Source organism: Cygnus atratus, chromosome 20 (genome assembly GCF_013377495.2).
Source record: "Cygnus atratus isolate AKBS03 ecotype Queensland, Australia chromosome 20, CAtr_DNAZoo_HiC_assembly, whole genome shotgun sequence".
Lineage (NCBI taxonomy): Eukaryota > Metazoa > Chordata > Aves > Anseriformes > Anatidae > Cygnus > Cygnus atratus.
This window is the reverse complement of record NC_066381.1, coordinates 5,306,587-5,331,721: the sequence shown is the minus strand read 5'-3', so window position 1 is coordinate 5,331,721 and position 25,135 is coordinate 5,306,587. Positions and strand designations below refer to the sequence as shown.

Sequence of the window (25,135 nt, the reverse complement as noted above, 5' to 3'; positions counted from 1 at the left end):
TCCAGCAGCATCGAGTTTTGGACTAAACTGAAAACCCACTGATTTGTATCACAGTGTTTTCTTTCTCTCCTGCTCTGACTGCAGGCCCTGTAGGTTCCTGCTCTGCCAACCAGAACTTCAGGTGTACGTTTGGGCTTCCTGCATGGCCTTATGGAGGAAGAATTTTCTTCTTTCTCCTGCTGTTTATATTCTTCTTTCTCCTGCTACTGGCAAGCTGCATGTTGCTCTGGGACCAGGTCTGAGGTATGAGCCTGTTCAGGAACGGAGGCTGCTTTTACCTCCTGGCCTGTCCTCTGCTGTGTACTTTGCAGGAATTTTATTCCTCTTTGTCTGTGTAATAAAGCTGAGAAATGAACCCCTTGCTGAGAAGCTGTTGGTGGTCCTCTGAGTCCCAACAGGATTCTGTGGGAAGCAGTGTCTGGGACGTGGGACTTTTCTTGTCCAACTAGGGGTGGAACACCACCTTTTTGCACAGGCACAGGAGAGCTTTTGTCTCTTGGGGAAACTTGGACTTCTCACGGCTCTATTTTTTTCCCTCCTCAGCTGATGTTTTATATAGTACAAAGAGCGAACCGCTGCTCCCAGGTGAGTTTGAGATTCCTGCTCATGAGAGTTGTAAGGACTGGAGAATTCACACCACAGTGTGGAGCTGAATCCTGCTGGGAGCTGTGGGCTGTGCAGCATGTCAGCAGCCTGGGCTGCCTCCAGGACACCCTGGCTGCCTCACTGGTCGCAGCGTTTCTCTTCTTTTCAGCCTGGGTGTTGCAGTGAGGGCCGTATCCTGGTGCTGCTCCTGTGTGTAGGTTGTGGTGTGGTTTTTAAATCTGTTTGTGGTGCTAGTGGAGCTAATGTTTCCTTCTGGGAGAGACCTCACGGTGTTGGTAGGCATCAGTAGGTGCAATTGTCGACCCAGCGTTGCGTGTATTACAGTCAGTGAGAGCACTGCTTAGGGGCTAATGAAGTCGAGTGGCTTCACACTGGGGCTTTTTATAGGGTGCTTCTGCCATTTACCTGAGGCTACTTGGGAGGGAGAGTAACAGTTTTTGCAGAGAAGCCAGGCAGCTGGAGGTAGCAAGCTGGAAATGTAATACAGCCGGGTTGGAGAGGAGAATGTATAAAACAGTGCTTTTCTCTTCCTTTTGGATGCCCTCACTCTGGCAGAGATGCAACACGTTGTATAATAATGCACGAATTTCCATGACTGCACCGAGTCTGTCCTCACAGACCCCTCATGTATAAAGCCTAATTGACAAACTCATCCATCACAGCTTGTCTCCTTCCAATTGCTGCTGCCAGTATGTCTAGTTTCCAACGTCTAAGTCTTGCTGAATAGATCATTCCAGGATTTCTGATATCAATTAGGGTGCTCAGGAATTTTGTCGACATGTGCCTAGATGTTACATTTTCAATCAGAACGGACACTTCTAGCTATTGACAAGCACCATTTGTCACAAAACACTGCAGCTATGATGTTTTGTTACCCCCCAATTCTCCCTCCTTTCAGGGCTAATTGAAATTTTTGTTGATGTTTGGCTGGTAGCTCCCTTCTAAGGAGGCTGCTTGGTTGAGAGAGACCCCTGTTTGCCACTGGATGGTGCCAGTGAGAACCTCTGCAAGGAAAATTGCAAAAGGGCTTACAAAAAAAAACTGCAAAAGAAACATTTCTGGTTTGTGATAGGTGCTTGGTCCTAGGGCGGCTGGGGTCAGACCCCAGTGCTTTCTGGAAGAGGCTGAGGGGTCTGCAGATCCTCAGTGGCTTCCTGCAGAGCTTGTTTCCTGCACTAGGATGCTCGATTGCACCAAGGAGAAACCCTTTGTATTGAAGACATCCTTGAGCACCTTCTCACCCACCCACCATAAGAGGTTCAACAGGTGGGGGAGCGTGGCTTCCTGTCTTACGGCTGACACATCCTGATCTTGCAAGGACCAGAGAGCAGGAGCGGTGTTTTAGCCTGCTACCAAGTAGTGTTTTTCTGCAGTGCTTTGTAGGAGCAGGGAAGTGCAGAAACCAGTTAGGGCAAGCACGCCATGGGAAACATATCACTTCGCCTTCCCTGCCATCGTCACCTCCAGAAAAATTCATCCCACTGGTGAAACACAAGCAGGAGGTCTTCCCCACCCCACGCAGGCAATTTCTGGCTCCCTGGTCAGGAGCTGATTACTTACCAGCAATGCGTTTCCAGAGTTTTAGGCACTGAAGTACAGCGAGCTGGAACAAAAGCGGTGGAAGACGAATGACTTCCTGAGAGCCTTGTCACGATTAAAGCTGGACAGGTGAGCTGTTCCTTCCCAAGACTATGCAGAGACTGGAGGTGTGCTGGTCTCCCAGATGTAATGCTCTACACACATTACATGCGCTGACTGTGAGTTGTTCATATAAGCTCTCTGACTTGCCTGCTTGGGCCATTTGAATTGTTCTTAGATCATTTCTAGGGATTCCAAGCAAAGGGGGGCTTCTAGAATATGGACAGAAGAAGTGGTCCTGTGCTCAGAGGAGAGAGCTTCCCTACAGTGGTACTTGTGAGGGACCTTTCAGGCATGCTGTGTCATCCATGGCTGGGAACACGAGTGGCCCTGTGAGATACACTTCCATGCAGATGCTCCGAATATCCCATCTGGGAAGCTGTGCTTAATGGCATGGACATACCGTGCACGTTCAGCGTGCTGCTGGAAAATGTCAGCACCTGTGTCTGACCTCAAAAACATCTCGTGGTGGTGCCTGGCTTTCTCGAGGACGGGAGCCTCCAGCGAGGTGGGGAAGGCTGCCTTTCCTCGGCGTCTTTTCGGAGCCCCTTGATTTTTCTTCCTTTTCTTCCTTTCCTCCTCACTTTAACAGAGTAGTGAGCTGAAGGTTCCTGCTAGGCAGCAGAATGTTGTATTTCATTAACTACATTACACACTTGGTTTAATTTCCAATTAGCCTGGGCTGCTAGTGAAATAATCTGATTGCTTGGGCTGATCGGTGTTCTAGAGCTGCCGAGCTTCCCTCCTGCCCCCCCAAGCCCCCTGCGAAGCTTTTCCGTGTGGGTTGATAGGCAGACACTCAGGTTTTCACCCACCCCCTTTCCTCCTTGTCGATGTGTTTGATGCCATTTGCTCTGAGCTAAAGGTTTGAGCTGCCAGAAGGAATAGCTGGCAAACGAGTGCTCCTACCTCTGCAGCGCTGCGCGAGGTCGGATCCGGTCTCTTGGGCCGCGGAGGGGGGAGTTGTCTGTACGTGGGTTTAAAAAGTTGGGTTCTCGCTGAAACTGTAATGCAGTTTTAAGTGCAGGCTTTATTTTTTAATAAGAGCCTGTGAGATTTAGTTATCCTGCTCCCAGTGACACTGCTCCGAGAGTCTAAGTTTGTTGGGAAATTGGAGCCAAGAAGCAGGTCGATTGTCATTCGGCTCAGCTGTGCTCCGAAGGGATGGTGCTGTGACTGCATCTGAATAATGCTGAAATGTACCCGGGGTGGATTGATATAAATCAGCAAGCCAGGGAGCTCTGATGGTGATTGTTATTACTATTTAATCTTCAATCTGTTCTGCATTTGTACTTTCTGGTTATTTTTTAGTCTGGTTCTTATTGAAAGACTGTATTTGTAGTTGTGAGTCAGGTGAGGCGTTTTGCCATGCACATCCTTGTATACGTGGTCTTATTTCAGCTTTTATAAGACACAGCTTATTTGTCCATTTTTTTTTACATTTTATTATTTTCTAAAACAGTGCTTTTCAGTGTTTTTACTCCATTAATCTTTCCCTCAGACTTGTTATGCATTTGGATAAAAGATTACAGTTAACTTACAAGCTTTAGCTTTTAAAAACTATGATTTCTGTTCATTAATTGTTTTGGGCCCCACTTCTGCGACTAGTGGCCTGTTTTTTCATGACTTCTGAGAACTAGAACACTACACTAGATGTTAGGTTGTCCTTTTAGTTTGCTTCCAATCTGTGAAATAAGTCCTCTAGCTCTCAGCTGGTTTCTCATCAAACTGAACTCGTTGCATGTTTTGAGAAGCAGAGGATGCCCTGCAAGGAGCTTAGGGCTGGCTCTTTCTCCTCAGCCAAGGTATGGCGTTTGCTGTGAAACATCTCCAGTTCAGTGATCTGACTCTTAACTTTGTTGTTCTATACCAAATGTAGAGCTTCAGCTTTATTTATAATTTGTCCCTCAGTATCATCATCTTTGCTACTTATTTTCAAGGTGTCAGCCTTGAAAACCTATTTTTCAACTGTCACGTAGCTTGTTTTATCACTTTCTACTTTGCACTTGCTGTTCGGTGCAGCTGGAGTTCATTATCTCGTGTTGCTGTGCTCAGGAAGGAGTATCAACAGAGCTGAAGACTTAAATCTACAGCTTCAAGGCTGAACCTTTCTTTGGCTAAGTCCCACTGAAGTTGGTGGGGTGCTGGTAATATTGCTACTCAGAGCAACACTTCTTTCTGAATATTTCCAGTAACATATACGTGATTGCCAGAGCATACCAGTTAGTTCACCAGGTGATGTAATTCTTGTAATTCACAAAGCCAGCGGCAGTGCCAGTGAGGAGAGGTGAGCGTGCCTACTTGAACCAGTGTTTATGTTGGACCGCTTCCTGAAATCTGTTTTTGTTTCAGCTGTTCTGTGGCTGTGTAAAAAGCCTTGAAGATGCTAATTATTTTTGTTGGCATACCATAACATATCAATATGTTCAGTGTGAATCGCCAGCAAGTTTTTTTTTTTTTTTTTTTTTTTTAAATCAGCATTGCTTAAAGTTGGGTGAAGATATTCCCCATCCCCTTTCCACTCCTCTTCAGGTTCATTATCTTGTCACCACACTGACAGCAGCACTGTCCTGCTAAGGTAGAAGGTGAGGACAGCTGTGGTTGTGGACTATGAGACTGTCTGCCAGCCAGTCTGGCAGAACTGAGCTGCCACCAAATGTTTCAGTCCCTCCCAGTCCTTTTTCTAGCACGCTTTAAGGTGCAGCCTGGGGTCTTCTTGGGCATCTTGCTGCCTGATGCTCCTTCTTATGGATGCTTTTAATGAAAATCTGACATACTTGATCCAGTGGGTTGCTGTTTAATGTCCCATCCTCAGCTGGATTTCGATACTTGCATTCATGCTGCCCTGCTAGTTCCTGAAAAGAGCCCCAAAAATTCTAAACGCAGGACATTGTTCGCAGCCAGGTCTCTGGGTTGGGGTCCCTGCGGGGCAGGTGACCACAGCAGCAGCATTTCTGTGCAGCCTGTGCCCATGGCAAACCCCAAGGGACAGACTTGGCTTAACCTGCAAGGAAGGAGGCAAGTGCAGCTGCTTTGACTTGTACTTGCTCCAGGGCTTGGGATATCCACAAGGCCTAATTACTGCAACGAGGTTGGTGCTTGGCTGCTTGAGTTCATTTGCCGAAGCGCAGCCCTCTGCCTTAGTGCAGCTGGCAGGTAGCTTTCTGCAGTGCTTTCATTCTGTCCCGTCCTTTTTTTTTTTCCCTAAGTCCTCATTTCGTTTTATAAATGCTTTTTCATAATGGTTTTGAATTTTTAAGTTGCTTTTATGGTTTGTTTTCACTTGCAAATTTCTGAGGTTTAATGAAATTAAAGCTGTCTCTTCAGTTTTATGCTGCGTCACATTAACCTTTCAGGAGTTAGGCAAATTAAATAATGGGAATATCTTAATAAGTAACAGCAGCATATCTTAATAAGTAACTCATTAAAACAGCACAGGAAGACAGCAGTTCTGATTGCTAATGATTTTGGTGACAGAAGGCTCATTCAGCTAATGAAATTCATAAAATCTTGGATCAGAATCCTATCTGTGACCTCTAGGTGTGAAATGCAAAACAATCAACATTGCTGTGCTTGCGCGATGACTTTGGAATAGATTCGCTTAACGACAAGCAGCGATGGGAACAATGCAGACTTCTCTGGTCGTGCTGTTCTTGTGTTGTGTGCTGCATCAAAAACCTCTTCAGTCATCCGAGAAACACGAGATTTTTAATAACATCTCTTTGCCTTAATTCCATGGAAAATCTTACAAGACTTCATCTGAGCAGGTTTGCCTTTTGAGTTGGGGATGACATGATATACACTGTAGAATATCCTGACAATGCCTCTTCATTGGGTATATCAGTTCTGTGTGTCAAACTCAGGTTTAAATCCCTGTTCTAGTTAAACAAATGAATTGTTTGTTCTTGAAAGGAACAAATAGAAAAATCTATTTTTGTGTATAGAAGGGTTGCAGAATTTATTTTAAAGGTCTTCGTGTGACATCTGTTAAAATAACTTTGGAGCTTGAGTATGGAAATAGGAATCAGAAGCATGTATTGCTTCTCATTCTTGTCAGACTGGACCCTTGACCTCAAGGAGGCACATTCCTTTAATCCGTATGGAGAATAGGGAAGACTTTATATTGTCTTAAATGCAGCAAGAATGTTTTCAGTGCTGAGTTGTGCTGGAGTGCCTGCTTTAACAGGACTCCATAAAGTGCCTAGCAGCCTGTTGGGTACTATGGAGACTATTTGGAATTGAAATATGCCTTATTACAAATATAATGGGAGCTGGCCATCTCAGGGAAATTGTGGGTTTGCTTTCAAATGGACTGACCTGGCAGAATTGCTACAGAGCTAAAGTCCACCTGGCACCTGCCATCTCTTACAGGGGAGATGGTTCTCGTTTCTTGGATTGCGTTAAGCTGTGTGTCACAGGGCTGCCAAGGGGAAATCAGGCAAGAGGCATCCCTCCCTGAATGAATACGGTAATAAAAGGTTTTGCGACTTTGGCTATGTCAGTTGAGCATCTGGTGGAAGTGGGGGGAGATGAAGCTTCTAAGGTGGAAGCCTGGAGCCTGTAGGAAGGTGAGATGTTCTCCATCCCTGTGGGCACTCTAATGCCATCTCTAGCTCCTTCTGCTGCGATGTCTCCTGTGAAGTCGTGGTCCCAGGTCTCCATTCTGTCCAGAGACAGCTTTATCTTTTGTCTGTCATAGACAAAACCACTTTCAGGTTGTGACTTCTCTAGCAAAATGCTCTTTACGCCTGTGCTGACTGTCCATGTTTCCTGTGTTTGTCAGCAGCCCCCTCCTGCTGTGCTGCTATTCTTTCACTTCTTCCCCAAGAGACTTCAGACTTGGCAAAGAGTAAAGTTACAGTCGAGCCGTGGGCTCTCCAAGTTTTTAGAGGTTGTACTGGGTCCCTGAAGGCTCTAGTGACTGACATGGTGGCTGCTGCGAGCAGGCACCAGGATCTCCGTGTTTTCCATGTGAAACCTGTGCTAAGCTCAAGCTAATCCCCATCAAGCCGCTGAAGACATGCTAGCAGGGAATGCATCTCCTTGTCTCCTCTCCTCCCAGGTGGTAGCGAACGCTGTGGCTGCTTTGTCGGAAATCAGCGAATCGCATCCCAACAGCAACCTGCTGGATCTGAACCCTCAGAACATTAACAAGCTGCTGACAGCTTTAAATGAGTGCACAGAGTGGGGCCAGATCTTCATCCTGGACTGCCTGTCTAACTACAACCCCAAGGATGATCGCGAAGCTCAGAGGTATGTGTGATCCTGCTCTTTGTGCGGGCCACCTGGAGTTGTTTGGTAGAAGAGCACTTGCAGACTTCTGGCAGTGTCACCTCTCTGAAAAGGGCTTGTGTTAACAGGGTCTCTGTGTTCAGGTCTGTAGCAGCACAAATAAGACTTGAAGTACAAGAAGTTTAAGAGGGAGGCAAGTTTGGGGAATTTGGGCTGATGGTAGAAACCTGCCTCTTCCCTTTGCAGAACCAATTTCTCTTTGTTAGCTGCTTTTTTTTCCCTCCCTTTAAAAGGCATTGAAATTGATCCTACTAAGAAAGCACCAGCCCAAGACCAACACTATAACAATGTTAATAACCCATCTGGAAGCATTGTTTGCAGAGTTTCCTATGCTAAAGCAGATCTTTCAAATATGTTTTTTGCTGATTTGAGAGGCAAAAAGCCCTTAGGTTTGGGGGCTTCCATAGTACTGCAGGTCTGAGGCTATTTTTTTTCCAACTAAAAGCTAGTCTGTGATAAAACTAAAGGTAAATTTAAAAAAAAAACAACTTATCACTCCAAATTCTCCCTTGTGCTTCTACTTTTATTTCTAATGAGTAAAAGCTAAATACAGAGATCTTAGGTTTACCCAGTGTTAATCACACACTTCATGCCTACTCCTGATCTGTCCCCGGAATCACAAAAAATCAGATTTTGTACCCAAGAAAACAAGGAACAAGCAAGGAAAGTTACTTGGAATAGGGGAATTCTCAGACTTGATTTCATATAAAATGTGGGGTGGATGGGAAGAAAGGGGCACAAGACCACATGAAAAATTTGGTTGGGCCTTCTGTGATTCTCTGGGTTTCTTTGCTAACTCTGCTTTTTTGAGGCACAACAGATAATCCACTTTTAAAAAAAGGCCTGCCAGTAGCCTTGCTGATTTTTCCACCTCCCTCCCCCTTGTGCTCTAAGAGGCTGTGCCAGAAAGCAGATATTAATGAGTGCTAGAAACCTGCAGAGATCTCCGGGGTGCCAGGCTAGTATTATCCTAGCTTTGTCAGAAAGGGACCACTAGTCTGAACAGCTGTGAACATGTCCCAGTTCCTCATCCTTAATTCCACTACAGTGGAGTATAAAACTGGATGGGCAGTAACGACTTCTCCTTCTTTCTGTGGAGTTTGACTCCTAGAGCCTCTCTTATTCCAGATAGGAGAACAGCAGCACCTGCTTTTTTATAGTGTTCTCATTTACAGCACAGCCGGTGCCACTGCCTCTGCGCATGGAGAAACTGAGGCACGGAAGCAACTTTGGCTTGCCAGACCTCGAGCAGTGGCAGCTGGGGATGGCCTCTGGCTCTGATTTCCAGCCTCTTGTGCTCTTCCCTTAGCCCTGCTGCTTCCTTTCCAGAGCAGCTGAAAGCAAATCTTTCCGAGAAAGAAACTTCAGGGAGGCACAGATGGGAAGAAGATTGTTCTGGGTTAGCAATATGCAGGAGGGGGTGGGAAGAAACTTGACAGATGCTGTAAGAAAGACCATATGAACCCAAACTTCCTTTCTGCTTGGCTTGGGTTGTTTAGGATGCTGTTGACTATAGGATCCGCTTAGGCAAGTAGTGAAGCTGAGACTTGGGAGGATATTTAGGTCACTCTTTGCCTATATCTTCAGAGCAACGGAAATCTTTTTTTTTTTTTTTTTTTCAGAAACAAATGGCTGAAATGACAGCAACCTCCCCCCAAGGAAGCCAGAAGCGTGTATCACCTCTGAGTGATTCTATGGGGGCTGAAGTGTTTTTTCTGGTAGCGGTTCTGTTAAAGTTGTGTTTGTAAGTGACAGACAAGATCACAGAAATAGGAAAGAATACCATGAGGCGAAGGAAGAGAAAGCTAATAACTGAACGCGCATTGGGACTGTAGTGCTGAGAACTGGAAGAGTTTCTGAGCTAGCTGTAGCAGGAGAGGAACCTGGAGCTGTGAGAAGTCGTTCTTGTTTGCTTCCTGCTGTGTTCAGGAAAGCAAGACTGCCTGTTCTCGGTAAACAAAACCGAGTCAAAGAAGGGTCTGAGGAAGCTGTCTTCAGCCATGCGCGATCTCCTAAGTTCAGATAAGATCTGAAATATTTGACATTTCTGAAATAAATGCGAACCCTTTCTTACTCCTCTATTTCCAGTATTTGTGAACGGGTGACCCCTCGGCTGTCTCACGCCAACTCGGCAGTGGTACTGTCAGCAGTGAAAGTTTTGATGAAGTTCCTGGAACTTCTGCCCAAGGACTCCGACTATTACAACATGCTGCTTAAGAAACTTGCCCCTCCGCTGGTTACCCTGCTGTCTGGAGAGCCTGAAGTTCAGTATGTTGCCCTGAGGAACATCAACTTGATTGTGCAAAAAAGGTAAAACCTTGAAGGAGTGTTATTCCTGGGTGTGTTATCTCAGACCTTCAGGTATTTCCACATACACAGAACTGCATTTAATCCAGGTTCAGCCCCTTCAAGGGATGGATTAAGCAGTCTTGTGACTCTGGTAGCTTACGTAAGTTGTCTTTACAGCGCACTCGTGATACCAGTGTCATACAGTGCTTTTTTACCTGCCTCTCTCTTCGCTGCCTTTTTAAGCGCAGCGAGAAGTGTCCTCCTACAACACTGTAAATCAGATTGCATAGAGGGAGGAGGGTGTAACTGCAGATGTTGTAGTGACCTGTAGAAACTCAACATCCTTTATGCTATTTGCTCTTGAGCATAGAACCAGACTGGTGATATAATGATGTACAGTGGGTTGGTTTTTTAACCAGTTTACTTCCACTCACATGCCTGGGTACTGTTGGTCCCTACTGGAAAAGTGGGATGACATCTTTTTACCTTTAACTTTTTACCTGTTTTTTTTCTTATTTTTTTACGTGATTGCATTTACAGAAGAGTTACTGTGCAATGGGACCGGTATCTTCTAAGTGAAAGCAGAAAATGAGTTTGTCAGTCAGCGGGTTCTGCATTGAGATAAGGGTGTTACACTTTCATTGAAAACAGTGATGTTCAATGACTGTCAGAAGTGCTTGGCTCAGCAATTCAAATGGAGGTGGAGTCATATATATAGTTAGATAGACTTAGATACTGTATTTTGTATTTAAACAATCGTTTTCTCCAGCCTACTAACTTCCTTCATATTGTTGTTCTCTTGGTGTGTGTCTCAGACACAAAATAGCACCATTCTGCTTTTCAGTGAAAGTTTGGGTAGATTTCTAAACTGAAGGTACCTTTAATTAGGATAGAGCCCACTGTTTGTACCAGTCTTGGGTGAAACAACATTGTTTCCTTCAGGCCTGAAATCTTGAAGCAGGAAATCAAGGTGTTCTTCGTGAAGTACAACGACCCCATCTATGTCAAGCTGGAGAAACTGGACATCATGATCCGCCTGGCTTCTCAAGCGAACATTGCCCAGGTCAGCTAAACAAGTTCTAATGGATCCTGCGTGTGTTCTGGGGAAGGTCCTTGGAAGAGGATGTGTGCAGCTATTGCCAGTGTCCTGGCTGTTAGACATCACTGTCCCTGTGCTCTTTGCAGCTGCTTAATGGAAAGGATTGCCTAAATTATGGAGTTGCCTCCATAATGTAACTGGAGGTACCAGGAGTCGTGACAATTAGGCAGATCATCTCAGAGATTACATTTCCAGGAGAGCTGATGTCTCCTGTCAAATGAGTCACTGCTAGAGCTGAGGTTAGAATGAGGGGTTTGTTTCAAGTGAGAGAGGTGTGCCTGTAATGGAGGCATTCAAAAAGGTCAAACATTACTGAAGTGTGAATTTCAAGTGTATTAGTTAAATTATTACACCATTGTACAGGCATTCTTCAGAGCTACAATAACCTTTATTTTAACTTAACTTGCTTCCAGGGTGGAAACTTTCCAAAGCTAGAGCTAAACTAAGTTGAGACCACTTTACAGTATAGATTCTTTTGGTTTTAATGTAGTTTAATTCAAATTCTGAAAAGAAAGGAAGCATTCTCAAATGCCACCCTGGTCACAAGGCCTTATGTTAATGCAGAATGAGTAATGCATCTGGCTAATGCTCTTACTGTCCTATCATAATTGTCAAAAAGCAACTTCATTTAATATGATGTTTTTAAGCAGCTCTCTTCAGCTCTCTTGTCTGTTCTTTGGGATTTTTTTGTTTGTTTGTCTTGTTTGTTTTGGAACAGAGCAAGGTAATTCATAGCCCTTTTGTGATGGGTACATGGAAAACATTTTAAAAATCAGTTTCCATGAGAATGTATTCAGAATTTTCTATGTATTCTTGGTAGGCTCCATACCAATTTTAATGCATAATGTTTAGATAATGCAAGTTGTTTGGATGAAAGGCAGTCGTGTCTGGGGGGCACAGTCTGGAACTGGGATCTGCAGACTAATAAATAAATCCTTTCTTGGTTCTAAAGAGGCATTCCTAAAAACAACCTAAGGTTTGTCAGAAGTATGCACTGAAATGAGACCCACTGAGAGCAGGCTTCCACTCTCTTCCTCCCCGTGCAGCTTGTCAAGACGCTTAATCTGCATGCCTGCTCTAGACCAAGGCAGTACAGTACTTGCGTCTGAGGTGCTCAGACTCGAGCAGCATTTGGAAGGCATAAACTACCAAACCTGGGTACTAAGTACTGTGCAGTGTAGATCATCCAAGGCAATAATAAAACTTCAAAACACAGATGTCCCGCCTACTTCTTGTAGATTTATTTGTCTGCAGTCTGGCCCTTCAAGGCCTCTTTATCTTGTCATTGTTCTGAGGAATTGGCATTCACTATAGATTTTTCAAACAACTGTCTTGCTTTGTGCTGTTCAGTTCTCCCTTGCAATCTATTGGTGACATCAATGTGAAATCCCTGATGTCATGTGTGAGAAACTGAAACATGAGATTCTGAGAAGGGTATAAATTGCATAGGGTCTTTTCTGTAATCATTTTTTAAAGTGATTTTATTTAAGATAAAGTGGCTTTTTATTTAGTGGTTTGTAAGATCCCAGTAGGTCTTGGTTTAAGCCCTTGTTCAGTTTCCATTAGCACCCCCCTCCCGGTAGAAGAAATCTTAATATGGGAAAAATCTTTACATTGTTTTTAATCTGTAGAGCTGTTTCAGGATGTCTTTGGGTCTCCTTCTCCTCTTTCCTGATCCAGCAGAGATCCAGGGATTCACCTCAGCGCAGAAAAGGAGAGATCAGAAATTGTTGCTTAGAGCTTTGCATACAGTGGCTGTAGAACAATAAGTACAATAAACTGTACATAAAATTTATGTGCATGGATATGGTGAACCCTACTTCACTATAGCATCACCATAAGGAGGAGTTTGTAATATTAAAGCTTGGCAGGGCTGATCTTGTCTCCAACTTTTGGTCAGGGGATCTTGATGGAGCCATGTTTTGGCTTCAGCCAGCCTGAACCAAGTCTAGCTGCCTACTCCAAGCCATTTCCCCCCCCCCCCCCAGCAGTGTTGGTTTCAGAGGTAGAAATCGATTACAAGCTTTGACCGTGTTTGCTTTGAATGTGTGTGGCTAGCTGTGGAAGAATTCATCCTGCTTGTGTTCTGTTGTTCAAGTGGCATCGCTTGTCGGGTGGGCGTTCTCCCAGTGTGACCCTGGCCTCACGTTGGTGTGCTTGCTTTGCAGGTCCTGGCAGAGCTGAAGGAATATGCTACTGAGGTGGATGTTGACTTTGTTCGCAAGGCTGTCCGAGCAATCGGTCGCTGTGCCATCAAGGTTGAGGCAAGTACCTGAAACTTGAGGTTTTCCATGCTTCTCAGACTCCAAAAACAATATTAGGCTTTTCCATCTCATTCCCATATTATGCAAAGTTTCTTTGCTCCTGTGCTGGTGACAGTGACCTGGACACATCATGTCCCAGCTGAACAGCTTAGCTGTGAGCTCTGGCTGAGTACGTTGCAAGAGGGTGGTGTGCTTCTCTCAGACCTCAGCTTGCAGGCAGGGCAAGACAGCAAAATGGAATATTGGTGGAATATTTTACTGTGTTGGCACCAGTGGAACAACGACCACTTATTCACGAGGTCCTCCTTTAACAGCTGTGGTCTGACCTTTTGAAGGGGGAAGGAAAAGAGATTGTGCAGAGGAACTCAGTACTACATGTTTTGTATCCCCCCTCCTCCCTTCAGCTGAACAGAGAGAGTTCAGCTAAGAGTTAGGGAGCCTGGGGTCACTTAAGAACAACTTGCACAAACATGGACTCACTCCATCTGCTTATCTAGTTTTGAAGGTCCATGTAGCCTGTGGCTTCATTTGGGGCGTGCTCTCTTCAGCCTAGCTGCTTATGCAAATATGTTCCCAAGAACCCTTGTAGTTATCCAAAACAACAGTTTGAAATGTCCTCTGCCAGTTGAACATCCACCAAATGCTCGTAATAGAACAGCTTTTAATTTGTTAAACTCCCTGCAAATAAATCCAGTGTGCCTGACAGGAGCTCAGAAAGGCTGCAAAGCGAGAGAGATGACTTATGCTGTGGTGTTGATACTTTTCAGTAAACTGATAAACGAGTGTAAAATGTCACATAAGTGGTCTAATTTCAGCTGAGCTTATTTAGCTTTTGCTAAAGTGTATTCCCATGAGCACTGACTGGCAGCAGATTTAAATAACCTAATCATGCCTGGCTGAGTACAGTGTCAGTGCACAGGTTTCCCTTGTTTCAGCTAAACCACTGTAAGTCTGCACAGAGAGGGCACCAACTTTGTCCTCTTGAGAGAATTGACAGCCTCTTCCTGTGCAGCTTCCTCTTTCCTCCTTTGGCTTGTAAAGGCTTATCGCTGCAGTGGGCTTCCTTTTAAGGGGGGCCAACAGAGCAGGTGATCACTGCCTCTGTGTCAAGTCTGCGTTTCAAAATGCAGAGTGCACCCTCCATGTTGCCTGCAGGCAGGAGACTGTCTGGGAGAAGCCACAGCAGTGACGGTAGGAAATGCTCTTGAGCATGAAAGAAGGCTACTGAGAAGTTAAAAGAAGCTGGTGGCAGACCTTTTTGTTGGGGTCTTTGTGCTGCGGAGCACAAGCTTGCTTTACTGCCCAGCAGGGACTTCTCAGTAGGACTTGGCCCTGTGTCTGTCCTTGTTTCACATGACAGGTGGTGTGTTCTTGCAGCATCAAGATGGTTTAGAAGTTTTCACCCTTTCTCACCCTCATCTTCTACATTCTTCACTCCTATCCTGGATGCCATGCCAGAGTTGCATTCAGTGCACACAGGGCTGATAATAATGCCCCAGCAAATTTGCAGTGACTTATTGAGAATCTCTCAATAAGTAGAGTTAACCTTGGATTTTTTTCAGCAGCGCTCCTTTGAAGACACTGCTGCTAAAGATGAGGTCTCTTTACTCCTCTGACAAGAGCCAAATTTAAGAGGGCAAATATAGAACAACTCATTGCAGTGTCCTCGTCTCTAGGTTAATCCCTGTCCCCAGCGCATCTGTGTTTACTAGAGGCTGTTTGTTCTGTGAGTTATGACTAATGGAAGAGCATTTTCACAGCCATCAGTGTCCAGGTTCCCAAGGCTTAGAAATCTGCTTTTTGACATAGGACGCAGCCGGCAGGAGCTGTTGATGAATGAGTGTTCACAGGTAACCTCAGCTCTGCCTTCAAGGATCCTACCTTTTGTCTAATCATCTCTCCTAGAAGAGTAAGACAGTAAAATAAATTTGTCTGCTGTGACTTGAGCCGTAGAGCAAGTGTGGCAGTACCTTTGTTGTGCAGCAGTGCACCGTGCTAAGAGTAGCAGTGGTGCTCATTGTGGAAATGTAAGCAATATGCATGCTGAATAGCAAAGTTAGTGGATTTTGTCCGGGTTTAAGTTGTCATATGGGTTTGGGGGACGTCGGATTGTTTTGCAAGGATAGACTAGCTAGGGTCAAAGTTAGCTTGGGTACGTCTGCAGCAAACTGTGTGGTTTAGCATAGGGTGCAGGTATCTGTGGGGTATCTGTGGGTTGTCTGTTGGTTTGTTCCATGGGCAGCAGTAGATGAAGAAGCCATCTGCCTCTTAGATTGTAAGGAAACAAAGCCCTGCTCCTGTTCCCCTCCGAGGAAAAGGAAATGACACGGGCGTCGTAAGAACAGTGATTACTCTAGAGCAAAGGAGAAACAGCAGGCACCGTGTTAGAGGGGGATTTGTCTTGGTTCCAGGACATTCTGCTAGCAGACAAGCTCTTAGAAATCTTTGAGGCTTATGACTGAGTGTGGTAATTCAGTCATCCTGCAGACTTTCGTTCGGTTGCTACAGAACACCAGAGCAAGTTTGGCTGGATGGTTGTCCTTTCTCATGCCACCTCGAGAGCTGTTCTTTTGGGGGCACTCTTTCATCAGTTTGCAGAGCACTGTGGCCCCCGAGGACATCCACCTTCAAACAGCAATGTGTTTACAAAGGATGGGGTGAGCTGAGATGTGTTTTGTTGCAGGGACTTGAGGACTGCTCTACTGAGCGTGTGCCCACGTGATGGCTTGCTTTCCAAGGGACTCTTGGGCTCGAAATCAATACTTTGTGTTTCAAAGTGGATGTTGTACTCTTCCTGGAAAAATCATGCGTCAAAGCATCTAAAGAAAAGAAAAATAAGCCTTAATTTGCTTTTCCTTGAAATCTTCATCTCTTGAAACTTTGCTGCTTGTAAGCTCTGAGAGGGCTGCATTTGCTTGAGCTATAAACAGCAAATGATGCTGTAGATGCTGTAAAGAGGATTTGGCTTAGGACAGATTTACCCCAGGTAAATCTTAAGGTCAGTTGATAAATTGCAAGAGATGAAATTACAAGCTCTGGAGCATCTAGCCTGTAAGGACTTCGAGTGAGGTTCTTGCTGCGAGTGGCATTGGTCTGTGTTGAGCCAGGGCCCTTGGTCAGTCTCCAGGAAACTGAAGAGTCATCCAGTTCACAGGCTCAAATTCCTCCTGATCAAGAGAAGAGATCAGAGCAGGATGTTGTTGGACTATCTTTTCACTGCCTCTGTAGTGGCATAGTGCGTACGAAGTCATGCTAAGGAGGGAGACGTATTATATCAAAACCAGAGGAGTTTAAGTATTTGTATTTGGTGTGGGTTTCAGGGGGAGAGTCTCATGGTACCAGTTTGCAAAGATAGTGCAAATGCTGGTTTATAAAGCACCTCCTTGGCTGATCCCCGTGCTGGCATTAGCACTGTTTGTGCTTGTAGGCTGTGTGTGTAAGATACCACTGCAACAGTCACGAGGGCAGGAAAATATCACAGTGAGGTTTTTAGTCTTTGCTTGTCCTAAATTTAGCTGTACAAGTCATCAGGTTTGTCCTTGAGATTTTTGCCCATTCTCAAAAAACTGATTCCTGCAACTTACTCAAATGCCATTTCATTCCTCTGCCTCCTGCCCAGCCTTCGAGAGCTGTAAAAGCGGAGGGGACTATTAGCTCACTTGAATTGAAAAATCCACCTACGATGCTATTGTTTGTGCCCTACGACATCTGTCTTGGTCCTGAATGCTTTGTGAATGTGCTGATGGTGACTGCCTAGGCAGTGTCATGAGCAGTCTGCTTCTCACATTAATCACCAGCTGTGTAATGAGGCTTCATATGTGCTCTGCTAATAGCCAAATCACTATCCTTATTTCTGACTCTCTAGTGCTGGAGTTTGTTGCTTCCGTGTTGTCCTGCCTCACTGCTATTTGGGAACAGACCTCCCTGAATTGTTTGCCTCTAATTCCAGTTCTTTTTCCTGGAGCATGCCAGCGACCAGTCCTTGTTATCCTACAGGGTCTGTGGCTGGGAATTAGGAACTTAGTGTGAAAGCTGCATTGGCAACAGCCGGATTTCTGTTCATGACTGTATTTTCACACATTGCTAGTGACCTCACCCCCAAGTCTCCCAGCCCTGATTGCCATGGCCTGGCCAAGTCCAAGAGAGCTCATACAGTGACATGTTTCACCTGCTAGCCAGCACGAGGGTGGTATAAGTAGTAATGCAGGCAATTTTCTTAATGTCTCTTGCATGATCATCCAACCATCTACTGGCACAGTTGCTTTGACCATTTTTATTTTATTTTTTGCAGGAGTTGGAGTCAGTTGGTCTCTCCAACATCTACTATCCTAAATTCCCTGGTTAACAGACACTTGTCACCCTGCAGGGTTTTCTGGACACGTATCGAGTTGGTAGCTGTAGTGCTTTTATTTTTCCCCTCTTGGCCCTTCTTCATATTTTCATACATACCAGGTTCCTCAGCTTGTGCTGTGGCAGAAGTAGTTCTTCAACTTGTTTTAGTTGTGGTGTTTGTGTTCTTCCCCACAGCAATCTGCAGAGCGCTGTGTGAGCACACTGCTGGACCTCATCCAGACCAAGGTCAACTACGTGGTCCAGGAGGCCATCGTGGTAATCAGGGACATCTTCCGCAAGTACCCCAACAAGTAGGTGAAAGAACTGCAACGCTTTTGGAAGCTTTTGTCTGTTTTATCATCACAGTACAGCAATGCAAACCCCAGTCAGAATAGCTTACCAGGCCACTGAAGCCAAGGTGGTTTTCTTTCTGAAAAGCAGTGTCCGTTCTGGTCCTAGCTGCTAGTGTGGCAGGATTCAGATGTCAGCTCCAGACAAGATACCAGCCTGACAGAATTAATTCAAGTGGAAAGCTTTTCCTTTGCTCAACTCTGTATGCATGCTAAGTATAAGACTTCGTCAAAAGCAAGTAAAGATCTCGCAGAGGATGCCAGAAGGAAAATTTGACCAAGTTTGCAGCATTAGGCTTCTGTTTTCCCTCGTCTATTTTAGAAGGATTATATACAATCTCCTGGAAATTCATGGCTTTCATGGTCTGAAATTCCAGGCAGATTGTGCTGAACAAAATGCTGCTGGCTTTCTCCATCAAGTGTTCTCTCTGGCTTGGGCAGTATTCGTCTTATTTTAAGCAGTTTGTGCAATAAAACACTGTCTCTTCAGCTACAGAATAGTGCAGTAGTGTCTTTCAGTGGAGACTTCATGATCACCTAATAAGTAATATGGGACATCTGCAGGTCTCTCTGGCAATTTCTGCTGTCAGTTAGAAGATAGATTGCGTGCTTATGACAGGGATACCCACGCATGGGGATCGGGGAAGCTAAATAACTAGTGTGGGGTATTGTCTGTTTTACAGCAAAGCCTTTGGGGAAGTGTAATATCCAGTTTTAGAGCTGAAGTCTGAAGATGCTAGTGAGGCTGCAGGGTCGGGCACAGATTCATGGTTTGACCTGTTTGGATAAAACAACCCTTTAGCGAAAATGAAAGGGAGGCAGCTTTGTCTTGAATTCCGCATCTGGGTGGTCTTGCTGATTACAGAAACTGTGAAGCTCTTGAGAACCCTGTGAGATCTTAGCACTCAGCCTGGGGAAAGAAAAAGCCTAGGAATATTGTCAGTTGAGTGAAAATGCTGTTTATTTCATGTTGCATAGGAATACTAGACATTGTAATTCAGTGCAGGATTCTCTGCAGAATAATGTGGGCAGAGATGGAGTAACACAAGTCACATTCACCCTAGTAACCCACCTGTATTCTGATAAATTAGGTACGAAAGCATCATTGCCACCCTGTGTGAGAACCTAGATTCCCTGGATGAGCCAGATGCCAGAGCTGCCATGATCTGGATAGTGGGTGAATACGCAGAAAGGATTGACAATGCAGATGAGCTGTTGGAGAGTTTTCTGGAGGGCTTTCATGATGAAAGTACTCAGGTAAAAATTGTGTTATACATCTTGTCTGTAGTGTTTCATGCAGTCTGTCTGTGGGACCAACTGTAAATATTACTGTAGTGGTCAGAAATACCTCCCAATGAAAACTTCAATATTTAACTAAAATAAAAGTCTTGGGACTCTGTAGATTTGTTCTGTGGTCTTATCTTCCAAACATTATTTTTTTTTTGGTGGATGAATAAGACAGAACAGTAAAGCTTTCTGCGTGTTGGATACTTCTTGGGGAATAGCCCTACTAGGGACATACAGAAGAATGGTGATGAGATACATCAAAATATTACATAAATCTCAGTGTACTGATCAGGGACTTGTTTGCAAAAGTATTTTACAATGGGCAAGAGTCTGATTTTCATTATACTGGGTTTCCCTGGCAAAGAATAGTGTAATGCTGTTAGAAACCATGGGATGTGAATTTTATACTACTACAGGATGTTGAGACCCAGGACACATTGCTAAAGCAAGGCTGACTAATCTCTCTCCTGTGTACCTTTCTCTTAGGTACAGCTCACCCTGCTGACTGCTATAGTGAAGCTGTTCTTAAAAAAGCCTTCTGAGACCCAGGAGCTGGTTCAGCAGGTCCTCAGCCTGGCCACACAGGTAAGCCAAGTGAACCAGAGTCCTCCCGACCCTGTGCTGGCAGGCAGTGTGCTGTGTCCCATCTGCTGGACTGATCAGCCTTGCTGGTAGATAGGGTTCATGCATATTTTCCTCTCTCCCAAAGAGGAGGGGTTGACTCCATTAAGAGCTGCTCTGTGCCTGTTACCATGCCATCTGGCATCTGCTCTCTACTTCTTAGCTCTTGCTTCATCCTAAATCCTTCCACATTCCCCCACCAAATTAAATGTTAGGCGCAGGGTAGGGTTTTGAAGAAACCAAAATGCCTTCTCCTTGAAAGGTGGCTTGCAGTTAAAACATCTGCTGCTCTGACAGAGGGATAGGGCCAAGCAAAGACTTCATTCTGTGAACAGCAAAGCTTAAACGGTGTTATAAAAACAAAAGAAATAAGGTTTAGTTTTTTCCTTTGTACTTGGATGCTGTCAACCAATGTGGCAGCTTTATTGGAGGCTGTAACGGTGGGTTAAGATTCCAGATTCATTATGCATGAGGAGCTGAGTTGTGAGCTCAGATCACTGCAGGTAGGGCTGGGCTTGAGCTGGAAGAAAGGAGCGCTGTACTTCTGGAGGATGGAAGCAGAGATGTGGTGGTGGTAGGAGTGAGACTCAGCTGAAACTACTGCACTCCCTGTGCCGTGATGTAGCCTAAAAAGAGCATTTCCTCTCCAGACCTACTGTACCAACTGAGGAAACTCCAGACCTACTGTACCAACTGCACTGAATGGGCAGCGATTGACTCCAGGTTTTCTGCTCAGAAGCAGTCATCAGCTAGCCTTTTTGGCCCTCTTTGCTGGAAGAAGTCATGGCTATGGACTTCTTGGTACTTCTATTCATCCAGCTGGAGGTGGTGCATTGGGCAGGGACAAGAAACCTAGCCTGCTCTTCTTGCTTCCGAGTGTTCAAAATCTGCTATTAGGCAGGCTCTTGGCTCTTCTTTAGAGAGGGTTGGGCCAGTGGCTGGGTATATCGTTTGTCTAAGCCAACAGAGGAAAGGTACTAAGTGTTAAAACCCACTCTGCTGAGTCATAAAACACTTAATGGCACCCTAGGAATATAATAGGCGTCTGTTTTTTCTCTGTTTGTCACAAATGTTGATTCAGTCTGGCTTTTTGTATTTTATATGAATAATAAGTCAATGTAGGATAACTGGCTGAAAATCACTAAAAAGCCTTATGCTTCAAGGTCTGATTTCTAGGTAGAGGTACTGTTTTTCACTTGAGTGGGGGAGTAATTACACGTGTGTTTCTTTCCCCAGCTTAGGTATTGTTGCACTTTGAGTGCCTCTTAGGGTATGTCTGCGCAGCAAACTGCAGGTGTGATTGTAGCAGGAGCCAGTGTGATCCAGCCAACACTGGTAAAAATAGCACTGAAGCAGCTGGGGATGGGAGGGACACAGATGTGGAGTAGTGATCAAGGTCCCTAGCAAGCCTGTAACCTAACGGATGGCACAGAGCCTCTACATCTTCATTGCTGTTGTCTGTCTGGCATGGGTGGGTAACTAAGCTAGCATGGGTTCATTGGTATGCTCTGCAGGTGTGCATGCAGGCCCTGGAGACTGGAGAATTAGGAGAAATGTGGAAAGGAAAGATCTGAGCCTCTTTTTCCAGTAGATTTACTAAAGTTTCAAGTCTGTTTATTTGGCTGTAGGAAGAAACAGTCAGTCTTGAATCTGGATGTGCCTGAAAGTAGGTAGGAGCGCGTGGTCTTTCATGTCTGCCCTTGCAAAGGCCCTGTCTGATCTTGAACTGCCTGCTGAAGGCAGGATGAGGACATCCTGGTAGGAATTGCTAAGGGCAACGGGTGTAAAGAGTTCACAACTCCGCCATCAAACTGAAAAACAGCACTGCAGAGAAATCTGTCAGTTGACCCAGACGATGTATCTAGGTCTTTGTGAGCAAAACGAGTTTAGCGCGCCCAGCCTCATTACAAGTAGAGGTTTTGCTGTGTGCCTGAGAATGTCTTGAGACAGAGGGCAGAGAGGCAGGTTACAGCAGGTCAGCAGCAATGTGAATGAGATCACAGAAGAGCAGAAGAAATGCCAAGGAGGAAGTCTAATGAGGTGTAGGATATATTGCCAGAATTTTTCAGGAAAAAAACCTCAGTAGCATCTACCCTGTTATTCTCCTGATGTGGGGATTAAAAATCCCAGCTCTTTCTTCAATGAACAGTTCGAACATGTTACACTACAGCATAAAACCCCAGCACCTCTCTATCCCTAGAACACTAGCTGCAAGCTATCACCACTTACTTTGTTGTCCTGGGCAGAGCTATTTGAAAAGGAGAGAAATTAATTCATGCTGCGGCAGGACTGTCTGCAGTAAAATAAGGATATTATTGACAGCTGGAGACCTGATGAGGTGTCTTTACCATGTACCATTAGTATCTCCCCATACTTCATTAGATAACTAAGATGCAAGATAAATAAGGCCTCTTTTGTTGTGAAGAATACTGCTTATTAAGATCCATCCTGTAGCTCCGCAGGGTCTCTTTGTCCAGTGAATGCCCTTGCGTAAGGCATATATTTCTAGGAATTCTGAACCTTTCTGTTGCAATACAGAATATAACATGTTTATTCTTAGTGTGCGATGGTCATTTTGATTCACCCTCTTTTCTCCTGTCCACAACCCCTTGGAGTTCTCCTGATTTCTTTTAAGTGTCAGGAAAGCAGATGATATTCTGTGGGACAGGGCAGCTAGGGGATGTGTAAATCCAGGGACTTTTTGCTCCCTGACCAGATGGGTCAACTCTTTGGTTAGGAAGCCAGGCGTTAATGCTTTGGGATCTGTTTTTAATTTTGCGATGTTCATCACAACAGTTTATAACTTCATTCTGAAATTGATGACTGTCATTACTGGATGGTTGTTTCATGTTTTGTTTTTTTAATCCACCAGAACCACTGCTAGAAAAATTAAGTGATCAGAGGAGTTAGTCCCCTTTAGAACTGTGACTGATGCATTGTTTTGTTGTAGGACTCTGACAACCCAGACCTGCGGGACCGTGGCTACATCTACTGGCGCCTTCTTTCCACGGACCCGGTGACTGCCAAAGAAGTGGTCCTGTCAGAAAAGCCCCTGATTTCTGAAGAGACCGATCTGATTGAACCAACTCTGCTGGACGAGCTGATCTGCCATATTGGATCTCTGGCTTCGGTGTACCACAAGCCACCCAACGCTTTTGTGGAGGGGAGCCACGGTATCCACCGCAAGCACTTGCCAATTCACCACGGGAGGTAAGCTGAGGCAACGCTGGTGATAATGAGCAGGTTTGGTTGTTTCTTGCTAGTAAACAGTCCTAAAGACACATGGGTCTTCTAAAATACTCCTTGCTTTTTTACTGATTGTGTAGAGGCTTGTGGATCATTCAAGGAGCCGTTTCATTGTAGGATTTAATTCTGGGTGTGTAGCTTCTGAGTTCCTGGGTCAAAAGACAGGGGAAGTATCATATAACTTCTCCTCACACGAGAACTTTAATGTTTTTGGGGAAGACTCTGGCTATAATAAGGTCTCTGACTTGAGAGCTGGGCTAACAAAGCAGAAGGTGGATAGGTGGTGAAAGGGCATACTTCAGGAGGAGGAGCAGTGAAAGCAAGTATCTTACAGAAGGGTACACTTTGGTTGTGTAAGAGTTTTTGCTTCAGTGATGGGACAGCTTTACAAGCCTCAGTTGTGTAGAATAATACCAGGTTCCTGGAACTGGCAAGAACAGGGATCTTCTGTGGTTAGAATGTGAAATGGGGAAGGATGAACAAAGCTACCTCTCTTACTCGGTGCCTGTAAAGCAAGGGGAGCGTAAAAGCCATCTAGGCCCTGTCACTGAAAACTGTTCAGGCTTAAAACAAAATGCCTAGACTGATGTTGTTCTGTCTAACCTTTGGGGAAAAAATGCTTCAGCTTATTGTCTGGAGCTTTAATGTTTCCCCATAATCACAGTCCTGAAAGTGGGTTAGGTCTGCAAGAGCAGGCATTGCAGCAGTCCTAGGCTGTGGTGGTGCTGCTGTTGAGCCTGTTCCCATGGTTCCTCATTCAGGTAAGCAGTGCTATTTGCTAATGGTATTAATTACAAATATAAGTCTGCTTTACAGCAGGAGGCAAAGTACCCAGGCTTACCTTTTAATAATATTCCCAAAGTGACATTTGGAGTGCTATTTTTCGCCGTTGCACTGATAAATCAGTGTGCGATGCCGCTTCTTTTCTATTTTCTGATACCACTTCTCTGCTATTCTTAGCAACTAAAGCTATTTCTGTCATATGACTAGCTTTGAGAAGCTGAGTTGTTTTCTCCCTGCCTATGTGATCAAGTCTGGCTGCACTGACCCAGGACCAGCAAGCACGAGTCTACCAGTCAGGCAAGAAAAGCAGTGGATGCTTCGCTCAGCTTCAAGATTTGCCTCAATAGCAAAATAAGCTGGGTTGGGGGTAGCTTTGGCCTCCCATGTTAGCACCCTTCCCAGACACTTGTTTCAGTACAGAAATGAACAGAGGGGTTTAATTAACTCAAGGAATTCAGCTACTGCAAGGAGTAATCTTTTTACTGGCTTCTGTATATACAACACACTCGAAGCTAGTACCCAAACAGTCAACTTTCCCCAGTTTTTTTCTGATTATAGCAGTGTTGTACATTGCCCTGGTGTTGCTTACTACTGAATTACCCATTACTTCAAGAGAAAGCCTTCAGGGCTTAATCACCAGTGGTAAGGTGAGGAAGCCAGAGCAGCGGGAAAGTGTAAAGGGCTGAATGCTGATGCAGTGCTTTAGCCTGCTTGGTAAATTAAAAAAACGAAGTGTTAGTGACACGCCAAGCTTCTCCGAAGTGAGGTCACTCGTAAAGAGGCCCTGTTGTTGTGACTTTCTGCTTTCCTGTTAGTAAAAGGACAGATTGATCAGGCTGATGCCAAGGCCTACTTGCACCATGTTCCAGCGTACTGAGTGGCCATGTGCAGCCCTGGAAGTACAGAGAGCAGCACTGCGGGTGCAGGCTGTGGCAAGCCTGAATCTGTGCAGCCAGTACATTTTTACTGAATGCTAAGAAAACAGTTTGCCTTGTCCTAGTGCTGAATGTGTGTGAAAAGATGCACAAAGAGGTACATGAAAATTTATCCTCTTAAAGAAGTTTGAGGGTGTTCAGTGGCAGATAACATCAGCCAGCTGTTTGGAGTCATCTTTGCTACTTCTGCACTCTGGCGATGACTGTTCTGGTGGCTGACCTGTCCACTACAGACTGAGGTTTTCCTTCAGATTGTGCAGTGAGATAGAGGTGGGAGTGTGGGGATGTCCGCAATGAATGTGGCTTAAGAGGGTAAAGATAGCTTTTCCTTGAGTAGATGGGCAGAATTAGCTGTTTGGTGCTTTTCTGGGTATAAATGTAGGAGGAGGTGGT

The 25,135-nt window shown here is 45.0% G+C and overlaps 1 protein-coding gene across 6 annotated transcripts in view; it reads left to right on the top strand.

Moving 5' to 3' along the window:
* Positions 1-25,135, top strand: part of AP2B1 (adaptor related protein complex 2 subunit beta 1) — an 82,867-nt gene that overhangs the window by 21,914 nt on the left and 35,818 nt on the right. For all 6 annotated transcript variants that reach the window (XM_050714716.1, XM_035559072.1, XM_035559070.2 and 3 more), the window contains 8 exons: positions 7,307-7,497; positions 9,625-9,846; positions 10,768-10,888; positions 13,093-13,188; positions 17,716-17,831; positions 18,962-19,127; positions 19,644-19,742; positions 22,729-22,988. In XM_050714716.1, coding sequence (XP_050570673.1) covers positions 7,307-7,497; positions 9,625-9,846; positions 10,768-10,888; positions 13,093-13,188; positions 17,716-17,831; positions 18,962-19,127; positions 19,644-19,742; positions 22,729-22,988 — 1,271 coding nt within the window. The remainder of the gene's footprint in view (positions 1-7,306; positions 7,498-9,624; positions 9,847-10,767; positions 10,889-13,092; positions 13,189-17,715; positions 17,832-18,961; positions 19,128-19,643; positions 19,743-22,728; positions 22,989-25,135) is intronic.